The sequence below is a fragment of the Nerophis lumbriciformis genome, linkage group LG16, assembly GCF_033978685.3.
Source record: "Nerophis lumbriciformis linkage group LG16, RoL_Nlum_v2.1, whole genome shotgun sequence".
Taxonomy (NCBI): domain Eukaryota; kingdom Metazoa; phylum Chordata; class Actinopteri; order Syngnathiformes; family Syngnathidae; genus Nerophis; species Nerophis lumbriciformis.
Window position 1 is genome coordinate 28,588,027 of NC_084563.2, and position 22,207 is coordinate 28,610,233.

General features: G+C 41.3%; 1 protein-coding gene across 1 annotated transcript in view; it reads left to right on the forward strand.

Annotated features, from left to right (window-relative positions):
• Positions 1-22,207, forward strand: part of LOC133617136 (multiple PDZ domain protein) — a 154,325-nt gene that overhangs the window by 43,119 nt on the left and 88,999 nt on the right. Inside the window, exons 15-18 of the mRNA XM_072914912.1 lie at positions 2,551-2,736; positions 2,811-2,972; positions 3,368-3,577; positions 16,950-17,105. Coding sequence (XP_072771013.1) covers positions 2,551-2,736; positions 2,811-2,972; positions 3,368-3,577; positions 16,950-17,105 — 714 coding nt within the window. The remainder of the gene's footprint in view (positions 1-2,550; positions 2,737-2,810; positions 2,973-3,367; positions 3,578-16,949; positions 17,106-22,207) is intronic.

Here is a 22,207-nt window from a genome sequence, read left to right on the forward strand (position 1 = left end):
AATGCCTTGGTGTTTGCAGGCAGCGTGCAAAGAGATTACAGGACAGACACGGTCTAGGCTGGTGAAAGTGTGATGTGTCTTGTAGAGTTGATGACATCATCATAGCACACACTTTTGTATCATCAGTAGTGGCAACTTTAGTTGAAGAAGTTCCCCTGAAGGCAGGCCACTTGTAATGAGGAGTTGGTGTGAGGATGCTCTCTTCTGCACTGGAGGGCAAAGACTTTGCACTGTGCAAGTTCCCAAACCCACGCATCGCCCTCGCTCCAAACAACAACAATTCTGCGTCTATAAGAAGTGCAGAACTCTCCACTTTGATCTGCAGCTCACAGCGCTGATGTTCCGCTCCATTTGTAAAGCAGGCCAGCGATGTCTGCATGTACCTTCTTGTTCATGGAGAACCTGCACGCCCACCTCAGAGACCACGGTTTACCCTGTGTCCACTTTAGGAGTGAAATTCAATACAGGAGCATTGTGTATGGATATTGTACACGGAGATGTACTTGTAGAAATAGCAAATACATTACAACACATTGTGGTACTGATATTTAGCAGGGGTGTCAAAAGATCCATTTTCAAATAAATGACATTTTGTATTTGCAATAATTCTTAATCGATTCAAAAAGTATGTATGTATCTATATATATATACTTTATATATATATATATATATATATATATATATATCCACAAACTCAGACATTGATCAGAATTGGTAGAAAATGTGATAATGACACCTTGAAGTGCCGAATGGGTCAGTACCTATTGGTGGGCGGAGTCTGGCGGCGAAAACTGCTCCTCGCCATCAACCATCAAACTGTCATGACAGCACTTTAGACGATCAGCTCACCTTCTAAGCTGACATGAGGCTTTTAGGTCGGGGTCTGATCATGATTAGACGCCCCCTTGTGGTGGAAAATGATAACAGCCTTCATTTTCTTCCACACGCTCTGACTCCCCCACATGGGAAGGAAGTGCTGGCCCGCCGACTCATGTGAAGGTGCGAGGGCCCTCTTAACGATGCTCGTAGCACTTAATTATTGTTATTATTGTCGGTGTTGTTGTGATTGTTATTATCACGGCTTTAATGAGTTGTATTTATGCAGTGTTTTATGGCAGAAACAAATGAACAATGGACTGAAGAAGGTAGCCATTGCCCGCAAAAGGCACAGCAGCGTCAATGGGGGTCAAGGAAAAAGGAGTTATAAGTGTGGCTTAGGCTTGCACGTAGAATTATTGTATGCAAACTAAATCTGGTTTTATGATGGTGGCACTTGGCATTAGACTGCCTCACCCTGACTAGTTGGTTCTTCTTGAAGTTTGCATGGGTGTAGACTAAGGGCCAAACAAAACATGAGTTTATAAAAGTACGTCTTTAATCAGGCATGTGATTTTTCCGTCTATAGTTGAAAATACATCTTTTTATCTGTAAAAATATAAAAACATATTTTCCGTTTTTCTTAATTTTTTACGACCTACAATGTGTGTTAAAACCTTGATCCATCTCTTTGCCATACCTGCCAACAACTACAGTTTTCCCGTAATGAGTATGATTTTTGATAATTCAGTGGTAAAAACTACGGTTTTACATTAAAAATGATCAACTTAAAAGTCGGTGTTTTACAACAAGACAGTAGCTGACATTTTGTTCATTTTTTCTACTCTTTATATTTTGACATTGAATAGTTGAATCATTTTGAAACATAAACAACATGATATTTGTTATTTCATGCTATAATCACAAATGGCTATAGAATAAAAATTGTTTGTACTCTTTATGATTTTTGTATTTGGAGCAGTTAGAAGTGGAGAGGGCACAGAAATTGGCTCTAAAAATCCAAGGCAGAATCCACTAAAGCAGAAACTAAAAGGAAAATGAAAGCTGCTCATAAATGTGCCAGGAAGACGCATGTCAGAGCCATCAAAGCAAAAATGCCAAAGTAATGTGAAAATAATGTAAACAACTAGATGAACCATCTGTGGGTGTGACGTTATCACTAGTAAGGTTGTAAATACTGTATAGAGTAGGCTAACCAATGTGGTTCCTGTGGATGTGAACACAATTACTGTAGTGACTAAATAACATAGTGACTGAAACAGACATAGTAATGTGTAAATAATGTCAATAACTAGATGAACCATCTGTGGCTGTGAAGTGAACACTAGTAAGGTTGTAAATGCTGTATAGAGTAGACTAACCCATGTGGTTCCTGTGGATGTGAACACAATTACTGTAGTGACTAAATAACATAGTGGCTGAAACAGACAAAGTAATGTGTAAATAATGTCAATAACTATATGAACCATCTGTGGATGTGAAGTGAACACTAGTAAGGTTGTAAATACTGTATAGAGTAGACTATCCCATGTGGTTCCTGTGGATGTGAACACATTACTGTAGTGACTAAATAACATAGTGACTGAAACAGACATAGTGATTCATTTGGATGAATGGGTTATGTATTTATGTCAACTAAAACATCTTTAAATGCTGCTTTTCTTTGCTAATGTTTGCATGTTCAATTGCCCACTGAGTGCATCTTGTTTCCAGGTGAACGGGATCCCACTCATAGGAGAGACACACAAGGAGGTGATCAACATCCTGAAGGAGCTGCCTCTCTTTGTGTACCTGGTGTGCTCTCGCGTCGTACCCCCCGCCATCCCCGACAGCGAGGAGGACGAGGAGGAGGACGCTCAGCTCACCCTGAAGGAGCTGTTGGCTGAGTTCAATGACAAGGTGAAGTGTGGGAATATGCAGATGTGACCATGACAATGGCTTCTCTAGCGCCAGCTCTCCTTGTGCTGTCACAGCTGGACCAGGGCTGCGTCATCCCCTGCCCGACAGCTGAGGACATCACCAAGCGGGGCGTGCCCCCCATGTCGCCTCCTTTGGCCATGTGGGAGAGGGAGGCGCAGGTGGTAGAGCTGGAGAAAGGCGAGTCGGGATTGGGCTTCAGTATCCTGGACTACCAGGTAACAGACGTGCCCCTGAGCCTCTCTAAAAATAGACCAGACAGGAATAAGCTGCGGTCTTAGAACATCAGAGTGCAGGAAATAAGAGAAAGCAATGGTTCCTTTGTGGAAGTCCAAAGGAGAGTTCATCTGCAAAACTCGGCTAAAAACTTTTCTTGAAAAAGATGAAACCACAGTTGCACTGTAGGAGGAAAATGTTGCAGAGATTGTAAAAATATCATGATCAAAACAAGCCTTATTCCCAGGATCGCTCTGGCTGATAACACAATTAAAAATAAATATAAATGGGGACATCGCCGCTTGGAAATGAAGCCAGAGCTTTTATTATGCATTATTTGTTTGGAGAGGAAACCTTTCATCTTCCTCAAAAAATGTGTCATTCCTCCGTCTTCCAGGATCCGGAGGACGCCACCAAAACAGTTCTGGTGATCCGCTCCTTGGTCCCGGGTGGTGTGGCTGACCGAGATGGCCGCCTGCTCCCCGGGGATAGACTCATGTTTGTCAACGAGTGCGACCTGGAAGGCTCCAGTCTGGATTACGCCGTGCACGTGCTGAAGTCCACGGGCTACGGCCCCGTGCACATCGGTGTTGCCAAACCACTGCCGGTATGTCCAGAAGAATTCATTTTATTTATCCTTTGACGCTTCTAATCTTAACACGCTTTCTTGTGGTCCAGATTATTTGATATGTTTGGGTGTACTTTTACCCTAGTTTCCCGTATATAAGCCACACCCACTAAATTGTATGCCAAAAAATATTTTTCTACATATTAGCTGCACCAGACTATGACGCATACATATATGTTGTGAAATGAGTTATTTACACAGAAATATTTACCTTAATTGTTTCCAAACGGCAGTAAAACGGCTGATCAAACAAAACAGAAGTCATGGTCATGCGCAAGCTAGCTCTCCAATCGGCTAAACGGTGATGTTTTGGTGAATATACTGAGGAATTTGTGAAAGTGAAATACAAAAAGAATGCCATTGTAAGTTAATAGTAATAACAACTACATATTAGTTCATGCTAATAACGCTGGCTTCATTACATCACAATGGCACATACGAAAACACTCCTACAGACATCAAACATGGGACGGTTTAGTAATTAAGAATTGTTTTAGTTATATTGTAAAACTTACAAACGCTGCTTGGCGAGATCAACAAATAATCCATACAAGTAGAAACGCTATGGACGGCTAAAAGACGGAACGGCACTTGTGCTTCCAGTTGAAAGCACTAAATGGAAGGACACAGCAGTACCTGCAGTGAGCGAACACATCCTAAAGATGGCGCCGTAGCACAAGCAATAATACACATTTTCAGTGTCCTGCTTGTTTGTTTTTAAAGCTATTTGCATTATAAGTATGTCAATGGAAAACAAATCCTTAAATTAACTGCACCGTTTTATAAGATGCAGGTTTCAAAGTGTAGGAACATTTATGTCGGGCCCATATAAGAATGTCAGGCCCATCTAAGTATGTCAGGCCCATATATGTATGTCAGGCCCATACAAGTATGTCAGGCCCATACAAGTATGTCAGGCCCATACGAGAATGTCAGGCCGATATAAGAATGTCAGGCCCATATAAGAATGTCAGGCCCATATAAGTATGTCAGGCCCATACAAGAGTGTTCAGGCCCATACAAGGGTGTTCAGGCCCATACAAGAATGTCAGGCCTGTATAAGAATGTCAGGCCCATATGAGAATGTCGGGCCCATATGAGAATGTCAGACCCATATGAGAATGTCAGGCCCATATGAGAATGTCAGGCCCATATGAGAATGTCAGGCCCATACGAGAATGTCAGGCCTATACAAGAATGTCAGGCCCATATAAGAATGTCATGCACATACAAGCATGTCAGGCCCAGATGAGAATATCAGGCCCATATAAGAATGTCAGGCCTGTATAAGAATGTCAGACCCATATGAGAATGTCAGGCCCATACAAGAATGTTAGGCCCATATAAGAATGTCAGGCCCATATGAAAATGTCAGGCCCATATAAGAATGTCAGGCCCATACAAGAATGTCAGGCCCATATAAGAATGTCAGGCCCATATGAGAATGTCAGGCCCATACAAGTATGTCAGGCCCATACAAGTATGTCAGGCCCATATGAGAATGTCAGGCCCATACAAGTATGTCAGGCCCACATGAGAATGTCAGGCCCATATGAGAATGTCAGGCCCATATAAGAATGTCAGGCCCATACAAGTATGTCAGGCCCATATGAGAATGTCAGGCCCATACAAGTATGTCAGGCCCATATGAGAATGTCAGGCCCATACAAGTATGTCAGGCCCATATGAGAATGTCAGTGTAGGAGCCTAAATGCTGTTTAAATTAATTTACATTTTTATGGAAGGTGCTTTATGTTTATTCAGCCAAAATGGGACTATTTATTTGCATAATACGAAAATGTATATATTTGCATGCTTAGAATAATTATTACATTTGTCTAAACAGTTTGATGACGTAACTGTGTAAATTGCATATATGGCGGAAGGATCTGTGTGGTAGGTTGGTTTTTGGACACAGTGCATTGTGGGTAATGGCAGTCAGGTGCGGGGGAATTGAGCCACACAGTTTTTTGACCTCACTCTTACTTTTTCTTAGTCTTGCTTTTTCTAACACCTACTGTAACAAACTCTTCTTTATTTTGCCATTCATTTGTTCCCACATCGTTATTGTTTTACGTTTTTGAATTATTAAGTAAACGATACAAAACGAAGAGGAGCGTCTGGAGTTTGGTTTATTGTCGCCGCAGCAAGCGGAGCAGGAGAAAGTAGAGGAGCGTCAAGCTAAAGGCTTAATTAGGAATCTACATTTTAGTCAAAAAACTTGCTCTTTGTGGATTAAGAGGAATGTGGAACCACCTGACTGGAAAAGAACAGAGGAACAAGCCTGCAAGAGGACGCGAGCAGGTACGTGAGTGCACGCTGCTTGAAAGAGAGAGAGAAGCTTGTCCCGGTGCGACGCTGCTGCACATCGGCATTTTTATTGACTCGTTGTGGAAATATTGGCTTGTTATGGATGCACAAGACAGTGGAAAAAGGACAGTAAAATTGACCGAGAAGGCTGTAGAAGAGCACAAGGCGAGAAAGATGCAGGCACGCAGGAGCGCACTGGCTCAATTGACTTGTTTGATGACGCAGATTGAGCACTTAATGGAGGAGGATGCTAATGTGGACGCTGTAAAAAATCAGCTTCGTGTGGACTTTAGTGGATTGCAGCAAGAATTTTTGGGTCTTAATTCTGATGTTCAGAAATGCATGTCTGAGGAGGAGTTTGTGGAAGATCAAAACAACTGGTTTAATCCAAAAAATAAAATGATGGAGGACTTTTTCTGGAAATGTGAGGAGTGGATGAAAGATGTTTTAAAGCGTGTTGAGCAAGCGGAAGAATGCAATAGACAAGTGTCATCTGCAGATAATCGCTCTACATCAACAAAGCGGACCGCTAGAAGTCAAAGTAAAACTGAATCACGAAGCGGAAGTTCACGTTCTTCATATTCTTCTGTCAGATTAAAGGCGGAAATGGAGCGTGCATCATTGAAAGCAAAGGCGGCAGCTTTACAAGAAAAGCTGGCCATAGAACAGGAAGAAGCTGCAATAAAAGCTCGAAAGGAAATGCATGCAATGCAAACTGCACTTGCTGAATGTGACGCTAAAATGGAGGTTTTACAAAACTACGAAAACACACAAGAAGAAGACGGTTACAGCTGATGAGAAGGATGGTAGAAGACTTACTAGTCATAACACACAAGTACCACCACCCACCTTACCAACACATAGCATTAAACATAGTGCTCCCCCCACAGCTATTCAAATGACTACATTTGCACCAAAGACTGAAATTAAAGAACAACAGGCACTAACACTTGATGGGCTTTGCCAAGCAATTTCTCAGCAAGCCAACGTCACAGAGTATCTCGTGAAGAGTCACAAGGCATCTCTACTTCCAGATCTTTCCATTCCAACATTCAAGGGTGACCCCCTGGAATACAAATCCTTTATTGGGGCCATAGAACATGGAATTGAAAGCCGCACTAGTGACAATCGGGATCGTCTTCAATTTTTGCTACAGTATACAAGTGGACAACCACATGAGTTGGTTAAGAGTTGCATCCATATGGAATCATCAACAGGCTACACTAAAGCAAAACAAATGTTAAAGGAGTTTTTTGGTGATGACTTTAAGATAGCCGAAGCCTACATAACAGAAGCCATGGAGTGGCCAACAATCAAGCCAGAAGACGGTGTTGCCCTTCAGTCCTTCGCATTATTCCTCACAGGCTGCTCTAACACAATGACAGACATTAACTATATGGAGGACTTGGACAACACAGCTAATATAAAGGCACTGACAAACAAACTTCCATATAAACTCGGGGAACCTTGGAGGAAGTTTGCATGCGACTTGCAAGAAAGAACAAAGACAAGAGCTAAGTTTAAGGATTTTGTGGACTTTGTGAACCGGCAAGTCAAGTATCTTTTGAATCCGCTTTATGGGAACATAAAAGAAACCACCATGAACACGAAAGATTCTGTGAGACAGAAAATAAAACCACAATATTTAGAAACCCTCAAACCAAAAAAGGTGTTTACAACAGTCGTTGTGCCCCCCAAGACAGAAAATAATAACCACATCATAACAAAAACACGCACAGTTTCGGTGGACTTTATTGGAAAACCTTGTGTTTATTGTAACGGAGAGCAACACAGCCTTACAGTTAGCAAGGAATTCAAGAGCAAGCTACACAAAGACAAGATTGACTTCTTGAGAAGCAAAGGTGTATGTTTTGCATGTTTAAAGCATGGACATATGAGTAGTAGTTGCAAACAAAAACTTCAATGTCAAGAATGCTCTAGACAGCATCCCACATTATTACACATTGGTCATAAAGACTCCAGAGAAGAAACCACAAAGGACAATTTTGAACAGCAATCAATATCAAGTGCCCTTGTACAAACAACTGAAACCCGTGGTGTCACTGGGGCCGGTAGAGAAGATTGTGTTCTTTCGATCCTTCCCGTGTACATTAAGGCACAAAAAGGAACCAAGACAGTGATCACGTATGCCTTCCTGGACCCAGGTAGTTCAGCTACTTTTGCCACAGAGTCACTGATAAACCAACTGAATGTGAGTGGACGCAATGTAAGCATCTCATTGCGAACAATGGGAAACGACACAGTCCTGAACACAAGCATCGTGACTGGCTTGGAAATCAGCAGCTTGGACGGAAAAGAGTTTGTGGAACTAAAGGAAGTTTATACACAGAAAGACATTCCTGTCTCTAAGGACAATATTCCCCGACAAGAGGATATTGATAGGTGGCCACACCTAAAGGAGGTGAGAATACCTAATATTAAAGCCAAGATTGGATTACTCATCGGAGTAAACGTTCCCAAAGCGATGGAGCCACTGCAAGTGGTTAAAAGTGTGGATAATGGACCATACGCTGTGAGAACGATGCTAGGCTGGACAGTAAATGGACCACTCGGAGGTGGAAGTGACAGGACTGCAATTGACAAATTGACAGGAATTACTGCAAACAGAATCTCAGTGGTGAAGCTTGAGGAGCTTTGGCAGCTGCAGTTCAAGCACGACTTTCCCGATGCTGGACAAAATGAAAACATTGAGATGTCCAAGGACGACCTTCAGTTTATTAGTATGGTGTCTCAAACTGCAGTAATTAAAGATGGCCACTACAATGTTTGCCTTCCAGTGAGGAAGAATCCTTTGTGTATGCCAAATAACAGGGCAATTGCAGAGCAACGTGCACTGAACCTACGGAAGAAATTTTCCAGAGACGTCAAGTTTTACCAAGAGTACGCGGCGTTCATGGATGACCTTTTAAGAAAAGGTTATGCAGTAAAGCTTGAAGGTGAAGAGCGCAAACCTACTGAGGGGCGAACATGGTATCTGCCTCACCATGGAGTAAGACATCCAACCAAACAGAAGTTGCGTGTTGTCTTCGACTGCGGCGCAAGCTTTCAAGGTACTTCACTAAACCAACAGCTTCTGCAGGGACCTGACCTCACCAGCTCACTAACAGGGGTCCTTATAAGATTTCGCCAGGAGTCTGTGGCGGTTATGGCGGACGTGGAAGCCATGTTCCATCAGGTTGGAGTAAGCGACGAAGACACTGATCTCCTGAGGTTTCTCTGGTGGCCTGATGGAAACTACGAGCTGGATCTCGTTGAACACAAGATGTTGGTTCACATTTTCGGCGCAACATCATCACCAAGTGTTGCAACCTTTGCACTTCAAAAATGTGCAACAGACTTTGCGGACGAGTTTGGACAGGAAACAGCAAGGTCTTTCAACAATAATTTTTATGTGGATGACTGTCTTAAGTCAGTTGCTGATGAAGATACAGCCATTACCCTGTGTGCCGAGTTGAGAAAAATGTTGGCAAAAGGAGGATTTCGGCTGACAAAATGGTCAATCAACAACAGGAAGTTGCTTAACTCGATCCCAGAAAAGGAAAAAGCACAGGGTTTTCAAGATCTGGACTTGGATGAGGATTACCTGCCAGTGGAGAGAACATTAGGCATCCAGTGGTGTGCCGAATCAGACCAATTCAAGTTCAAGATCAACCTCAAAGATAGACCATACACTAGGAGAGGATTGCTTTCCATAGTAAGTTCAATTTTTGATCCTTTCGGCTTTCTAGCTCCAGTAATATTGCCTGCTAAAAGAATTCTGCAAGATCTATGTCGGCAGAAATATAGTTGGGATCAAGACCTGCCAGACATAGTGATTGAGAGATGGAAAAAGTGGATCTCAAGTCTGTCACAGCTTGAACATTTTGGAGTTGACAGATGCATCAAGTTAAAGCAGTTTGGTGTGCCAGCCTTTGCGCAGCTTCATCACTTTGCTGATGCAAGTGAAGATGCCTACGGAACCACAAGCTACTTGCTGATGCACTTTTCAACAGGTGAAGCTCAATCCACCTTGATCATGGCAAAGACGAGGGTGGCGCCCCTAAAGTCTCCGACTATTCCTCGAATGGAATTGACTGCAGCCACAGTTGCTATAAAAATGGATAAGCTTCTGAGAAAAGAGCTTGAACTGGAGATTCAGGAGTCTATCTTTTGGACAGATAGCACGGCAGTGCTCAAGTACTTGAACAGTGAGTGTACCCGATTCAAGACGTTTGTTGCAAACAGGGTCGCGGCAATCCTGGAGCACTCTCAGACATCTCAGTGGAGATATGTTAACACCACTCTGAATCCCGCTGATCACGTCTCAAGAGGACAGACCGTGGAAGCATTTTTGAAAAATGAGAGTTGGCTCTCAGGACCAAGTCTCTTGCTCAGCTCACAAGACCAGTGGCCTAAAAATCCAGATCCTGGAATGCTGGATATGGACGACCTAGAGGTCAAAAGAGTGACTCATGTATACGTCATTCAGACACAAGAAGCCAAAGATTTTGTGGATCAGTGGATGAACCATTATTCCTCTTGGACAGCATTGAAGCGTGCTGTTGCCTGGTTTCTAAAACTCAAAGATCTGCTGAAAGAGCTGAAGAAAAAAAAAAGAAACGAACTAAGAACATCAGGAGAAGAAAGTAAGATGCTTGAATTCAAGAAAGATGACGAAGGAAAGTGTCTGACTTGTGACGACATGACTAGAGCAGAAACAGAAATTGTGAAGTTCTGTCAAAGACAAAGTTTCAAAAAAGATTTGGCGATGCTGGAGAAAAATCAAAGAGTAAAGAAAAGTAGTTCACTTTTCAAGTTAAATCCAATTCTTCAAGATGGAGTTATGAGAGTTGGTGGAAGGTTGAGCCGTATAGCAATGCCTAACTACTCCAAGCAGCAAGCCATATTGCCTAAGGATTCACACATCACAAGGCTTGTGTTGAGACATATTCATGACCTAACAGCTCACGCCGGAAGGAATCACATGATGGCCAATCTACGTCAGAAATTTTGGATACCCGGAGCCATTGGAGCCATCAGAAGGTTTTTGTCCAGGTGTGTCATCTGTAAAAGACTCCATGGAGCCGCTGGAAAGCAACTCATGGCAGATCTACCAACATGCAGGGTCCTACCTGACGATCCACCTTTCACAAGAGTCGGTGTGGACTACTTTGGTCCGTTCCAAGTGAAGAGGGGAAGAGGACATGCAAAGAGGTATGGCGTCATCTTCACGTGTCTTGCTTTAAGAGCCGTACATCTGGAAGTCGCATCCTCACTCGACACCGATGCATGTCTTAATGCAATCAGAAGATTTCTCGCCAGAAGAGGACAAGTCAAAGAGATGTATTCCGACAACGGAACCAACTTTCGGTCAGCTGACAGCGAAATGAGGAAATCAATCAAAGAATGGAACACCTAGAAGATTTATGAACACTTGCTACAAAGAGGTATCCAGTGGCATTTCAATCCACCAGCAGGATCTCACCATGGAGGAAGCTGGGAGCGGCTAATCCGTTCAGTGAGAAAAATACTGAGTGTTACCGTAAAGGAACAAGTTTTGGATGAAGAGGGTCTTTATACCTTGTTTTGTGAAGCCGAAGCAGTCATAAACGGCAGACCCATCACAAAGACATCCTCAGACCTCTACGACTTGGAGGCTCTCACACCCAACCATCTGTTATTGCTGAAGGTCAAACCTGAGCTACCTCCAGGAGTGTTTCATCCGTGCGACCAATATGCCAGTCGCAGATGGAGACAAGTACAATTCCTTGCGGATATCTTCTGGAAACGCTGGTGTAAGGAATACCTAGCGCAACTTCAAGAACGTCAGCGATGGTCTTCACCTAGAAGAAACTTTCGTGTTGCTGATCGTGGACGATACTTCACCCAGAAATTCCTGGCCACTTGGAAGAATTCTAGAGACTTTTCCTGGTGGGGACAGACTTGTTCGTCAAGTTCAAGTGAAAACTAAGACTAACGAGCTTCGTCGCCCTATTACAAAGCTATGTCTTCTTTGAGAAGTATTAAGGTTATTTAGGCACCTTGAATTTGAGTTAACATGTTTAAGTAATTGTTTCAAGGACATTGATAACAATTAGGGGCCGGTAATGTAGGAGCCTAAATGCTGTTTATATTAATTTACATTTTTATGGAAGGTGCTTTATGTTTATTCAGCCAAAATGGGACTATTTATTTGCATAATACGAAAATGTATATATTTGCATGCTTAGAATAATTATTACATTTGTCTAAACAGTTTGATGACTTAACTGTGTAAATTGCATATATGGCGGAAGGATCTGTGTGGTAGGTTGGTTTTTGGACACAGTGCATTATGGGTAATGGCAGTCAGGTGCGGGGGAATTGAGCCACACAGTTTTTTGACCTCACTCTTACTTTTTCTTAGTCTTGCTTTTTCTAACACCTACTGTAACAAACTCTTCTTTATTTTGCCATTCATTTGTTCCCACATCGTTATTGTTTTACGTTTTTGAATTATTAAGTAAACGATACAAAACGAAGAGGAGTGTCTGGAGTTTTGTTTATTGTCGCCGCAGCAAGCGGAGCAGGAGAAAGTAGAGGAGCGTCAAGCTAAAGGCTTAATTAGGAATCTACAGTCAGGTACATACAAGAATGTCAGGCCCATATGTGAATGTCAGGCCCATACAAGAATGTCAGGCCCATACAAGAATGTCAGGCCCATATAAGAATGTCAGGCACATACAAGTATGTCAGGCCCATATGAGAATGTCAGGCCCATATAAGAATGTCAGGCCCATATAAGAGTGTCAGGCCCATACAAGAATGTCAGGCCCATATAAGAATGTCAGGCCCATACAAGTATGTCAGGCCCATATGAGAATGTCAGGCCCATATAAGAATGTCAGGCCCATACAAGAGTGTCAGGCCCATACAAGAATGTCAGGCCCATATAAGAGTGTCAGGCCCATACAAGAATGTCAGGCCCATATGAGAATGTCAGGCCCAAATAAGAATGTCAGGCCCATACAAATATGTCAGGCCCATATAAGAATGTCAGGCCCATATAGGCCCTGTCTGACACTCTTTACACCTAAATAGTCCCCTCAAGAATACAACTGTGATTATCTCAGTCCACAGATGTACTTTTATTTTGGTGATCTTATTTTGGTGATCACTAATCCATTTCCTGTGCGTGTGTGCTGCAGAGTTGTTGTTACTTTGTATGTGCACTAGTCTGCCAGGTTGTTGTTAGTGAAGATGAAATATTTCACTGATGATTGGTTGTAAACATGGGAGAATGGTGGTCTTCATGACCTTGTTTGGTCTTTGACAGATCAGAAAGACAGATGATATATTTATATATATATATACTGCTCAAAAAAATTAAAGGAACAGTTTTTTATGAGGGTATGGCATGAATTCAATTGCACTTTTCTGATAAAGTTTTGGTCAGGTAGGTGGCAGAGGGGGTTGTTAATCAGTTTCAGCTGCATTGGTGTTGATGGAATTAACAACAGGTGCACTAGAGGGCCAACAACGAGATGGCCCCCAAAACAGGACTGGTTTTGCAGGTGGAGGCCATTTCAAGTTCCTCCCTCCTGATCTTTTTTAACTGTTTTTCCACAAGTGTTGGCGTTAGCTCGAGTCATTATCACGACTGGGAGCATGAGGCCATTTCTCAACCCTCCTGAAGTTGCGCAGATTGTCCTACTCCTCCAGGATGGCACATCCATGCGTGCTGTTGCAAGAAGATTTGATGTGTCTCCCAGTACAATCTCCAGAGCATGGAGGAGATTCCAGGAGACAGGCAGTTACTCTAGGAGAGCTGGACAGGGCCGGAGACGCTCCTCATCCCATCAGCAGGACCCATATCTGCTGCTTTGTGCAAGGAGGAACAGCTTGAATGACCTCCAGCAGGCTACTGGTGTGAATGTCTCTGCCCAAACAGACTTCACCAGGGTGGCCTCAGGGCACCACGTCCTGTAGTGTGCCCTGTGCTCACTGCTCACAACCGTGGAGCTCCATTGGCATTTGCCATAGAACAGCAGAATTGGCACCCTGTGGTTTTCACAGATGAGAGCAGGTTGACCCTGAGCACCTGTGATAGACGTGAAAGGGTCTGGAGAAGCCAAGGAGAGCGCTATGCTGCCTGCAACATCATTCAGCATGACCCGTTCAGTGGTGGGTCAGTGATGGTCTGGGGAGGCATTTCCATGGAGGGACCAACAGACCTCTACAGGCTAGAGAACGGCAGTCTGACTGCCATTAGGTATGGGGATGAAATCCTTGCACCCATGGTCAGACCCTACGCTGGTGCAGTAGGTCCTGGGTTCCTCCTGGTCCACGACAATGCCCGGCCTCATGTGGCAAGAGTATGCAGACAGTATCTGGAGGATGAAGGAATTGACACAATTGAATGGCCCTCACCATCACCTGATCTAAAGCCCATAGAACACCTCTGGGACATAATGTTTGGCTCCATCAGGTTGCTCCTCAGACTTTACACTGATGCCCTTAGCATACCTGCCAACTACTCCGGTTTTCCCGTAATTAGTACGGTTTTCATCAACCTATTCCGGGTTACGGTTGCAGTGATAAAAAATACGGTTTTTCATTAATTAAAAAAATATATTTTTTAAAAAGTTTTATTCACAAAATCGCGTTACAACAATGACAATCGACACTGCTTCCCGTAACTTCCTATCGAGCCATTCCGAATGCCATGCGCGAGGCTATTTATAGCACCGCTGCCAAGCACGAGGCACCAGTTGTATGGCGTCACATTAGTGCCAAAAATCCGAGCGCATAAAAACTGTTATCGCGCGCTGATTCTCCACTTCGTGCGCGCGCGCGACACCATTTTGTGCGCGCGTGGTGCCTTTTAGCGCGCGCGCGGTGCCTTTCTGCGCGCTCTCTGTGTACTCCTGGCATCTCTCCTCGCGCTGTCATGTTTCTTTTTGGCACTTTGGGGGCGGGTATGCTTAGACGGCCCCTCCTTTCTGATTGGTCAGGCGAAAAACGCTGAAAAATGCTCAGAGCCAATCAGAAGTATAGCAGGGCGGGTCATCGTCAATATGTATCAAGATTTACGGAGGAAGAAGTGGATAAAAAAATGTCGCGCGCTGATGAAGGTTATTTCATACCACATAAACACAATACAGGGTAATACAAAATGTGACCCAAATTAATAATAAGACAACAAACACCATAATCACATCTTTCAGCCAGAACTGGTCCACCAGCAATAACATCCAACCATAACATTATTTTATATTTTCACTTCTTGAACATTTGTTTTCTAATTTATGGAATTTCTTTTGATTCAGCCATAAAATTAATGAAATAATCTTTGAATTTTGTTTTTAAAATGTTAAAAATAGCTTTTAATAATGTATTCTGAAACAGTTTAAAATAATCAGAGAACTGACTAACACTGACCCTACACAACTATGTTGCACAATTAAGTCATTTTTTTTTTTAAAGCGAAAGAGGTAATTTCAACAGGTACAGCATCCTATGTCATATCTACATGTAATAAGATTTGTAACAAGGCAAACCGTTTGTAAATTGGTGGAAAATCGAGCAAGTTATGGTAATTTAAGTAGTACATGTACCATTGACATCAATGTAATGATTGAGGCTAGATGTCCGAGGTAAGATGGCTACAACGTTGCTACACTGGAGAATGATTGGTCATATGAAAAATGCTCACAGTCAATCAGAAAGAAGGGGCCGTCTAAGCATACCCGCCCCAAAGTGCCAAAAAGAAACATGACAGTGCGAGGAGAGATGCCAGGAGTACACAGAGAGCGCACAGAAAGGCACCACGCGCGCGCAAAATGGTGTCGCGCGCGCGCACGAAGGGGAGATTCAGCGCGCGATAACAGTTTTTATGCGCTCGGATTTTTGGCACTAATGTGACGCCATACAGTTGCCATTGTTTCCAAACGAGCGAACGATCATGGAATCAGCCGGAGAAAAATCGCAAACGAGTCTTAAACCGAAAAGAAAACTGCAGTCATTCCGTGAAGAATATTCGAAAGCCTATCCGGGAATAATTATCCGTTCCAAAAAGGGTGAAAACTACGCGAATTGCACCTTGTGCAGACAAGATTTTTCGATCGGACACGGAGGAATTAGCGATGTAAAAGACCACGTTGGGACAAAAAAACACAAGTCTAATGCCGTTGCTAGCGATACAAGTGGAAAACTTTCAATGTTTTTCGTCGCCCAAACAGTGATGGTTTTAGCAACATTTTAACCTGTCTGAATGCTAATAATCATTTTGCGTCGAGGGGCTTTGCCCCCCTGAACCCCCCACCAGGACTTTGTCCAGGACCTACCGGGCCCTGCGGCCCCTGGACCCTGGCTACTAGGTTTTTCTGATTTCAAAAGTTGGCAGGTATGCCTTAGACAGATCTGGGAGGACATCCCACAAGACAGCATCCGTGGTCTCATTAGGAGCATGCCGCCACGTTGTCAAGCATGCATACAAGCACGTGGGGGCCACACAAGATATTGATTAGAATTTAGAGTTGCAGAAGTTGAATTTAGGCAAAATGAACGAGCCTGCCACATCATTTTTTCACTTTGATTTTTGGGGTGTCTATATACTGAGCCCTCTGTCGGCTGAAAACTTGTATTTCCATCAAAAGATGTGGCATCCTTTTGTTCCTGAGACATTAAACTGTCCATATCAGTATAGATATCACACATTTCTTTTTCACCATTGAAATCTGATGTGTTTTCAAAGTGTTCCTTTAATTTTTTTGAGCAGTGTATATATATATATATATATATATATATATATATATATATATATATATATATATATTTATTTATTTATTTAAGTAAGAACTTTCATTAGTGGACTGTGACTTAGTAACTAGGAGCGTGGGTCCAGTTTCAGGTCCTGTGAATATTTCATGGCCAGAGAGTCCAGAAGGAGGAGGGCCAGGTGTCTAATTCACTGCCAGCTTCTTCTTCATTCTCTCACTTTGAGTCTGAGGAACACATTTGGAATTGTCTTTTTTCACCTCCACCTTTGGTGTGCCGCCAGCTGGAACTCTGCGGGGGACTGACGCCCATCTCAGAGAGGAGCACGCGGGCGTCCTGCGATGACGGCGAGGGCCACGCTCAGGATGGCGTGCTAGCCCAGGCCGGCACTCGCACGCTGGACCGGGACTTCATCGGGTTGTACTACAACAACAACACGGTAGGTCACACCACCATGACTGAAGCTGCATCAAATATATCCTTTACCACAGGTGCATGATGGGAAGTATGACCATAGAAAGATGAATAATCAGTGGTGGTAGCATGTGCACATCATCAATAGTGAGCATTATTATCTTTATTTCAATGTACAAACATGTTTGCTATATATATATATATATATATATATATATATATATATATATATATCAGGCCTGGGCAATTATTTTGACTCGGGGGCCAAATTTGTAGAAACAAATGTGTCTGGGGGCCGGTATATCTAATTTTTGGAACACTAATACAAAACCTCACAATAATGTCTGATTGAAACCTAAAAACCTTATGACAGACCATCTTAAAGAACGGAATGGAATTTAAATTTTTTTTTTTACTGAATGAGACACCCAGAATGTACATGAAAATAATGTGGGATTAACAATATTAACTATGAAGGATAAAACACTGAATATTGACAACATATGAACGTCACACCCCCTCTCCAGCCACATATTTTACAATCCAGCGAAACGCAACAAAAATGCAACAAACGCAGCGAAATATGAACGCGAAAAAACAAAAATAAACCCACCTACAATCTAATACATCTGATATATCAGTAAGCTTTAGAACTTTGTTGTAAAAATCTCCTTCCGCGTCTGTCCCTGACACCCACATTTCAGGCTGGCCGCTCTGGAAACCCTCAGTTACTAGTTAGATTACCATAGTAACTAATTAGATTACCATAGTAACTAGTATATCATACAAAATTGCAGATTCCAAGCATTGAAATACTTAGTATAGTTCAAGACTTACGGTCATTAGAAAACATGAGTGCACATCATAATGGCAGCTACACTTTGCATCTAAAACAATTATTTTGGAATATCCGGCGGGCCAGATTGAAAAGCTTAACGCGCCACATGTGTATATATGTATATATATACATGTATATGTATATATATATATATATATATATATATATATATATATATATATATATATATGTATGTATATATATGTATATATATGTATATATATATATATATATATATATATGTACATATACATATACATATATACTGTATATATGTATATATATATATATATACACATATATATATTAAGGCTGCAGCTAACGATTATTTTTCTATCGATTAATCTATAGATTATTTTTTCGATTAATCGGTTAATCTATAGATTATTTTTTCGATTAATCTATAGATTATTTTTCCTTTTACCGATTTTTTTATTTTATTTAAAATGAAGATGAAAAAATAAATGTTGGCCATTTTTTTCAAAAGGCATGACTTTTATATACAAAAAAAAAAGTATGGCCACTCAGTCAACATTGACAACAACATGACAAAATATTCTGTAACAATGTAAACATTTAAAATTTTTAACATTTAACAAAATTAAAAGTAGCTTATTTGCTTTTTAATGTGCAAATATAAAAGTAAACATCCAGTGCAAATCTTAATATTCTGCAATAGTATAAGCATTTCTAAAGTAAAAGTATTGCTTATTTTGCTTTAAAATGTGCAAAAATAAAGATAAACATCCAATACAAAAAAAGTGCAAAACGAAATATTCTGTAACAGTGTAAACATTTCAACAAAAGTAAAAGTATTGCTTATTTTGCTTAATAACACAACAATGATAGTATGATTAAAGTGAAAGTTAGTTGTTGGTTTGTACATAGTATATGTAACTGTTAATGTTGTAAAAGGTATTTGCACAACTAATTAACGTTAGCGTTAAAGAGGAGCGCGTCTTTGTAAACACTGAACAGGCATGCCAAATGCGCCTCTCAGAGCGAAACAGTGTTTTAGTTTATGAATTTACAACGCAGATACAAATGACACATTCATGATTTTGTGTAATGATGACAATGTATACTCACGCGGACGATTGACTAGTTGATGGTGATGGCAAGAACGCTGTCGGGTGTTTTCTTTTCAAATGTTCCTTCATAGCCGTTGTGCTGCTATGATAGGCCATTTCCGCTCGACACAGTGTGCATACAACAACTGTCAAGTGTTTTGCTTTTTTCGCTGTGCTTATCCCACACTTGAAGGGATGTACCAATGCTGAATGTGGCTTCTGGATTTCACTCAAAAGACCAGACCGTAGTTACTTTTTCCTTTTATTTTCCTTTAGTTTGCAACAGTTTTTCCAACCAAGAAACAGCTTCTTTTTTCTTCTTTAGTCTTTTTAGCAGTCTTTAGCAGTGTTAATAGACTTTAGTTTCTTTAGCTGTCATTAGCTGTCTTTAGTAGCCTTTAGTAGCCTTTAGTAGCCTTTAGCTTCTTTAGTAGGTGAAAAACCTTTAAGGACAAAACACCACAAGATTAACATGCTGTAAAAAATCAATCAATTATCAATCCCATAATTTACAACTATTAATTAGCTATCAAACTCTTAACCATTAAACAAGTGCAAGAAAATGGACACATCTTTTCCCTTTAAGTTAAAACAGATTTTAAATAAATTGTCTCAACATAAATGCACCAAGATACATATAAAATACATTTAACACCAGAAACACAATAGATAAATGCAACAGAAAACCCAATATGCAAATACATAAATACCTAACCAATTAACCACCTATTTAGATACATATTTAAAATCCATATTCAATATAAATATATTATTAATTTAGCAGTGAAACACTCAATCTTAAACGCTGTCTACTGGTAGAAAAATGCCCCTTTTTCTACGCCCTCACCAACACAGTTAAATCCAACACTTTAAATTGAGCGACTTCACCCTCCTGATGAAGCAAACTGCTCCAACATTTATCAAACTAAGCAAAGAATATCAACACTAAACAACAGTTACATAACACACTGTGTGTATTTAGCCTCCAGACTAAGCACGCTACATGCACACAACCCCCCCTCCCATCTCACCAGCGCAACAGGTGCGCCACACCCACGAAGAGAAATATTAAATCTTACATACTTTTGGCACAACTCTGGGTTATCTGTAATGAACTAAACCTTTTTCCACTCTGCGCTGGCGTCTTTTGTACTCCTTGATTTGACACAGCGGTCTAATTACCGGGCTCGCGCACCAGCAGATGAGACAGGAGCGCGCCGCGTTATACCTGCGCGCGAACGTAAACTGATCGGCTCTGATTTTATAAGCCGACTGGCCGAAATAATGCCGAATTATATACATTTGTTTATTGAAATACTCCCACACTTTTGACGACTTTTGGCGTGCTTTTTTTCCCTCGCTCGCACCGCTCGCATCATCTGCTTTGCGCTCCGCCATGACGGCAGTGTGACGTAAATATGCGACGCGTCGAAGCATAAAAACGACGTCGACGTATTTACGTAACCGATGACGTCGACTACGTCGACGCGTCGTTTCAGCCTTAATATATATATATATATATATATACATATACATATATATATATATATGTATATATATATGTATGTATATATGTATATATGTGTATATATATATATATATATATATATATATATAAATATATATATATATATGTGTGTGTATATATATATACACATACATATATACATATGTATATGTTTATATGTATGTGTATATACATGTATATATATTTATATATATGTGCAAGTAATCGTTTTTAATCAGTGAGAAATATCAAGCAGCTAAAATGTTGGGAGTGTTTATTTTCATCCTGCCTTGAAATGTATTTCCAATGTTTTATTGTGAATGGATGTTTTGTTATGATGTTTGTTATGATGTCCACGACCTTCAGTCTGTTGTGTGTGACCTTGTGTGTAGGTTGGATTTTTTATTTATTTATTTTTTAACGCCATGACTAGGGAAGGTTGTTTGCATTGGGTCATGTAAGTAGTGGCTGCCCATAAGTGCAAACCATAATTCAAGGTCATTGACCTGAATTACTCATGTTGTCCACTAGATGGCGACATAAACATTTCTCCTCGGAGACAATAAAGCTAATTATTATTATTATTATTATTAATATAAAAGCAGCTGTTAAAATGATTGCAGTCTCAATCAATCAATCAATCAATGTTTATTTATATAGCTCTAAATCACAATCTTCATGTTGTCCTGCGGGTCAAATTGAAGACTTGGGCTGGCCACACTTGGCACGCGGGTCAAAGTTTGGACTCCCCTGTTTTGTCATGTGAGAGTGAAGGTGTGTCATGCTGACATTGTATACACAAAGCAGATACGTTATGGACATGGTGTGGAGGAAGTGCTCCATGTCCAAGTCCTGAATTCTAGTCGTGTCTCACAGGAGAAGAAGATCTTGTCTGGTTTCTCATCAAAGACTTTGCAAAGGCAACTTCAGTTCAAAGAACTTCAACCTTTCTCTTGATGGAGGTCTCCAGCCGGATTCCAGTAGTCCTACCTTTGTTTAGTTGCTCTGACCTCCTAAATGATTCTGTTGCTGCCTTGCCAAGTTGCTTTTGCCTTGGTTCTCCTGAGATCTTCATCTAGTCCATGCCTCAGTCCTGAGGGATCCCTCCCAGGGATTCTTCTTCTACATTTAACCCTTCTTTTGCTGATCCTGGGACTACAGGAGAACCTCAGAGGAACCTCTGCAAGCCCTGATTGGTTCATGTTCAGAATGAATCCATCAGTTGGAATTACACGACTGCCTCGAGGGCGCTAACATTCTGCCTTTTAGCAGCTAATGACGCAAGCTAGGTCTTAGCTTTGGATGTTGTCTGCTAAAGAGAGCAATTTGGCAAAGTTTAGCTAGCATTGAATATTTATTTTATCATGACAACAACATGACTGCAAACTGTTAGTTGTTTCTCTGGGTGTGTTAGCTAACAGGTGACGTAAGCTAACAGGTGACGTAAGCTAACAGGTGACAAAAGCTAACAGGTGACAAAAGCTAACAGGTTATGTAAGCTAACAGGTGACACAAGCTAACAGGTGACACAAGCTAACAGGTGACACAAGGTAACAGGTGACACAAGGTAACAGGTGACACAAGGTAACAGGTGACACAAGCTAACAGGTGACAAAAGCTAACATGTGGCTAACAGGTGATGTAAGTTAACAGGTGATGTAAGCTAACAGGCGATGTAAGCTCACAGATGACGAAAGCTAACAGATGACGAA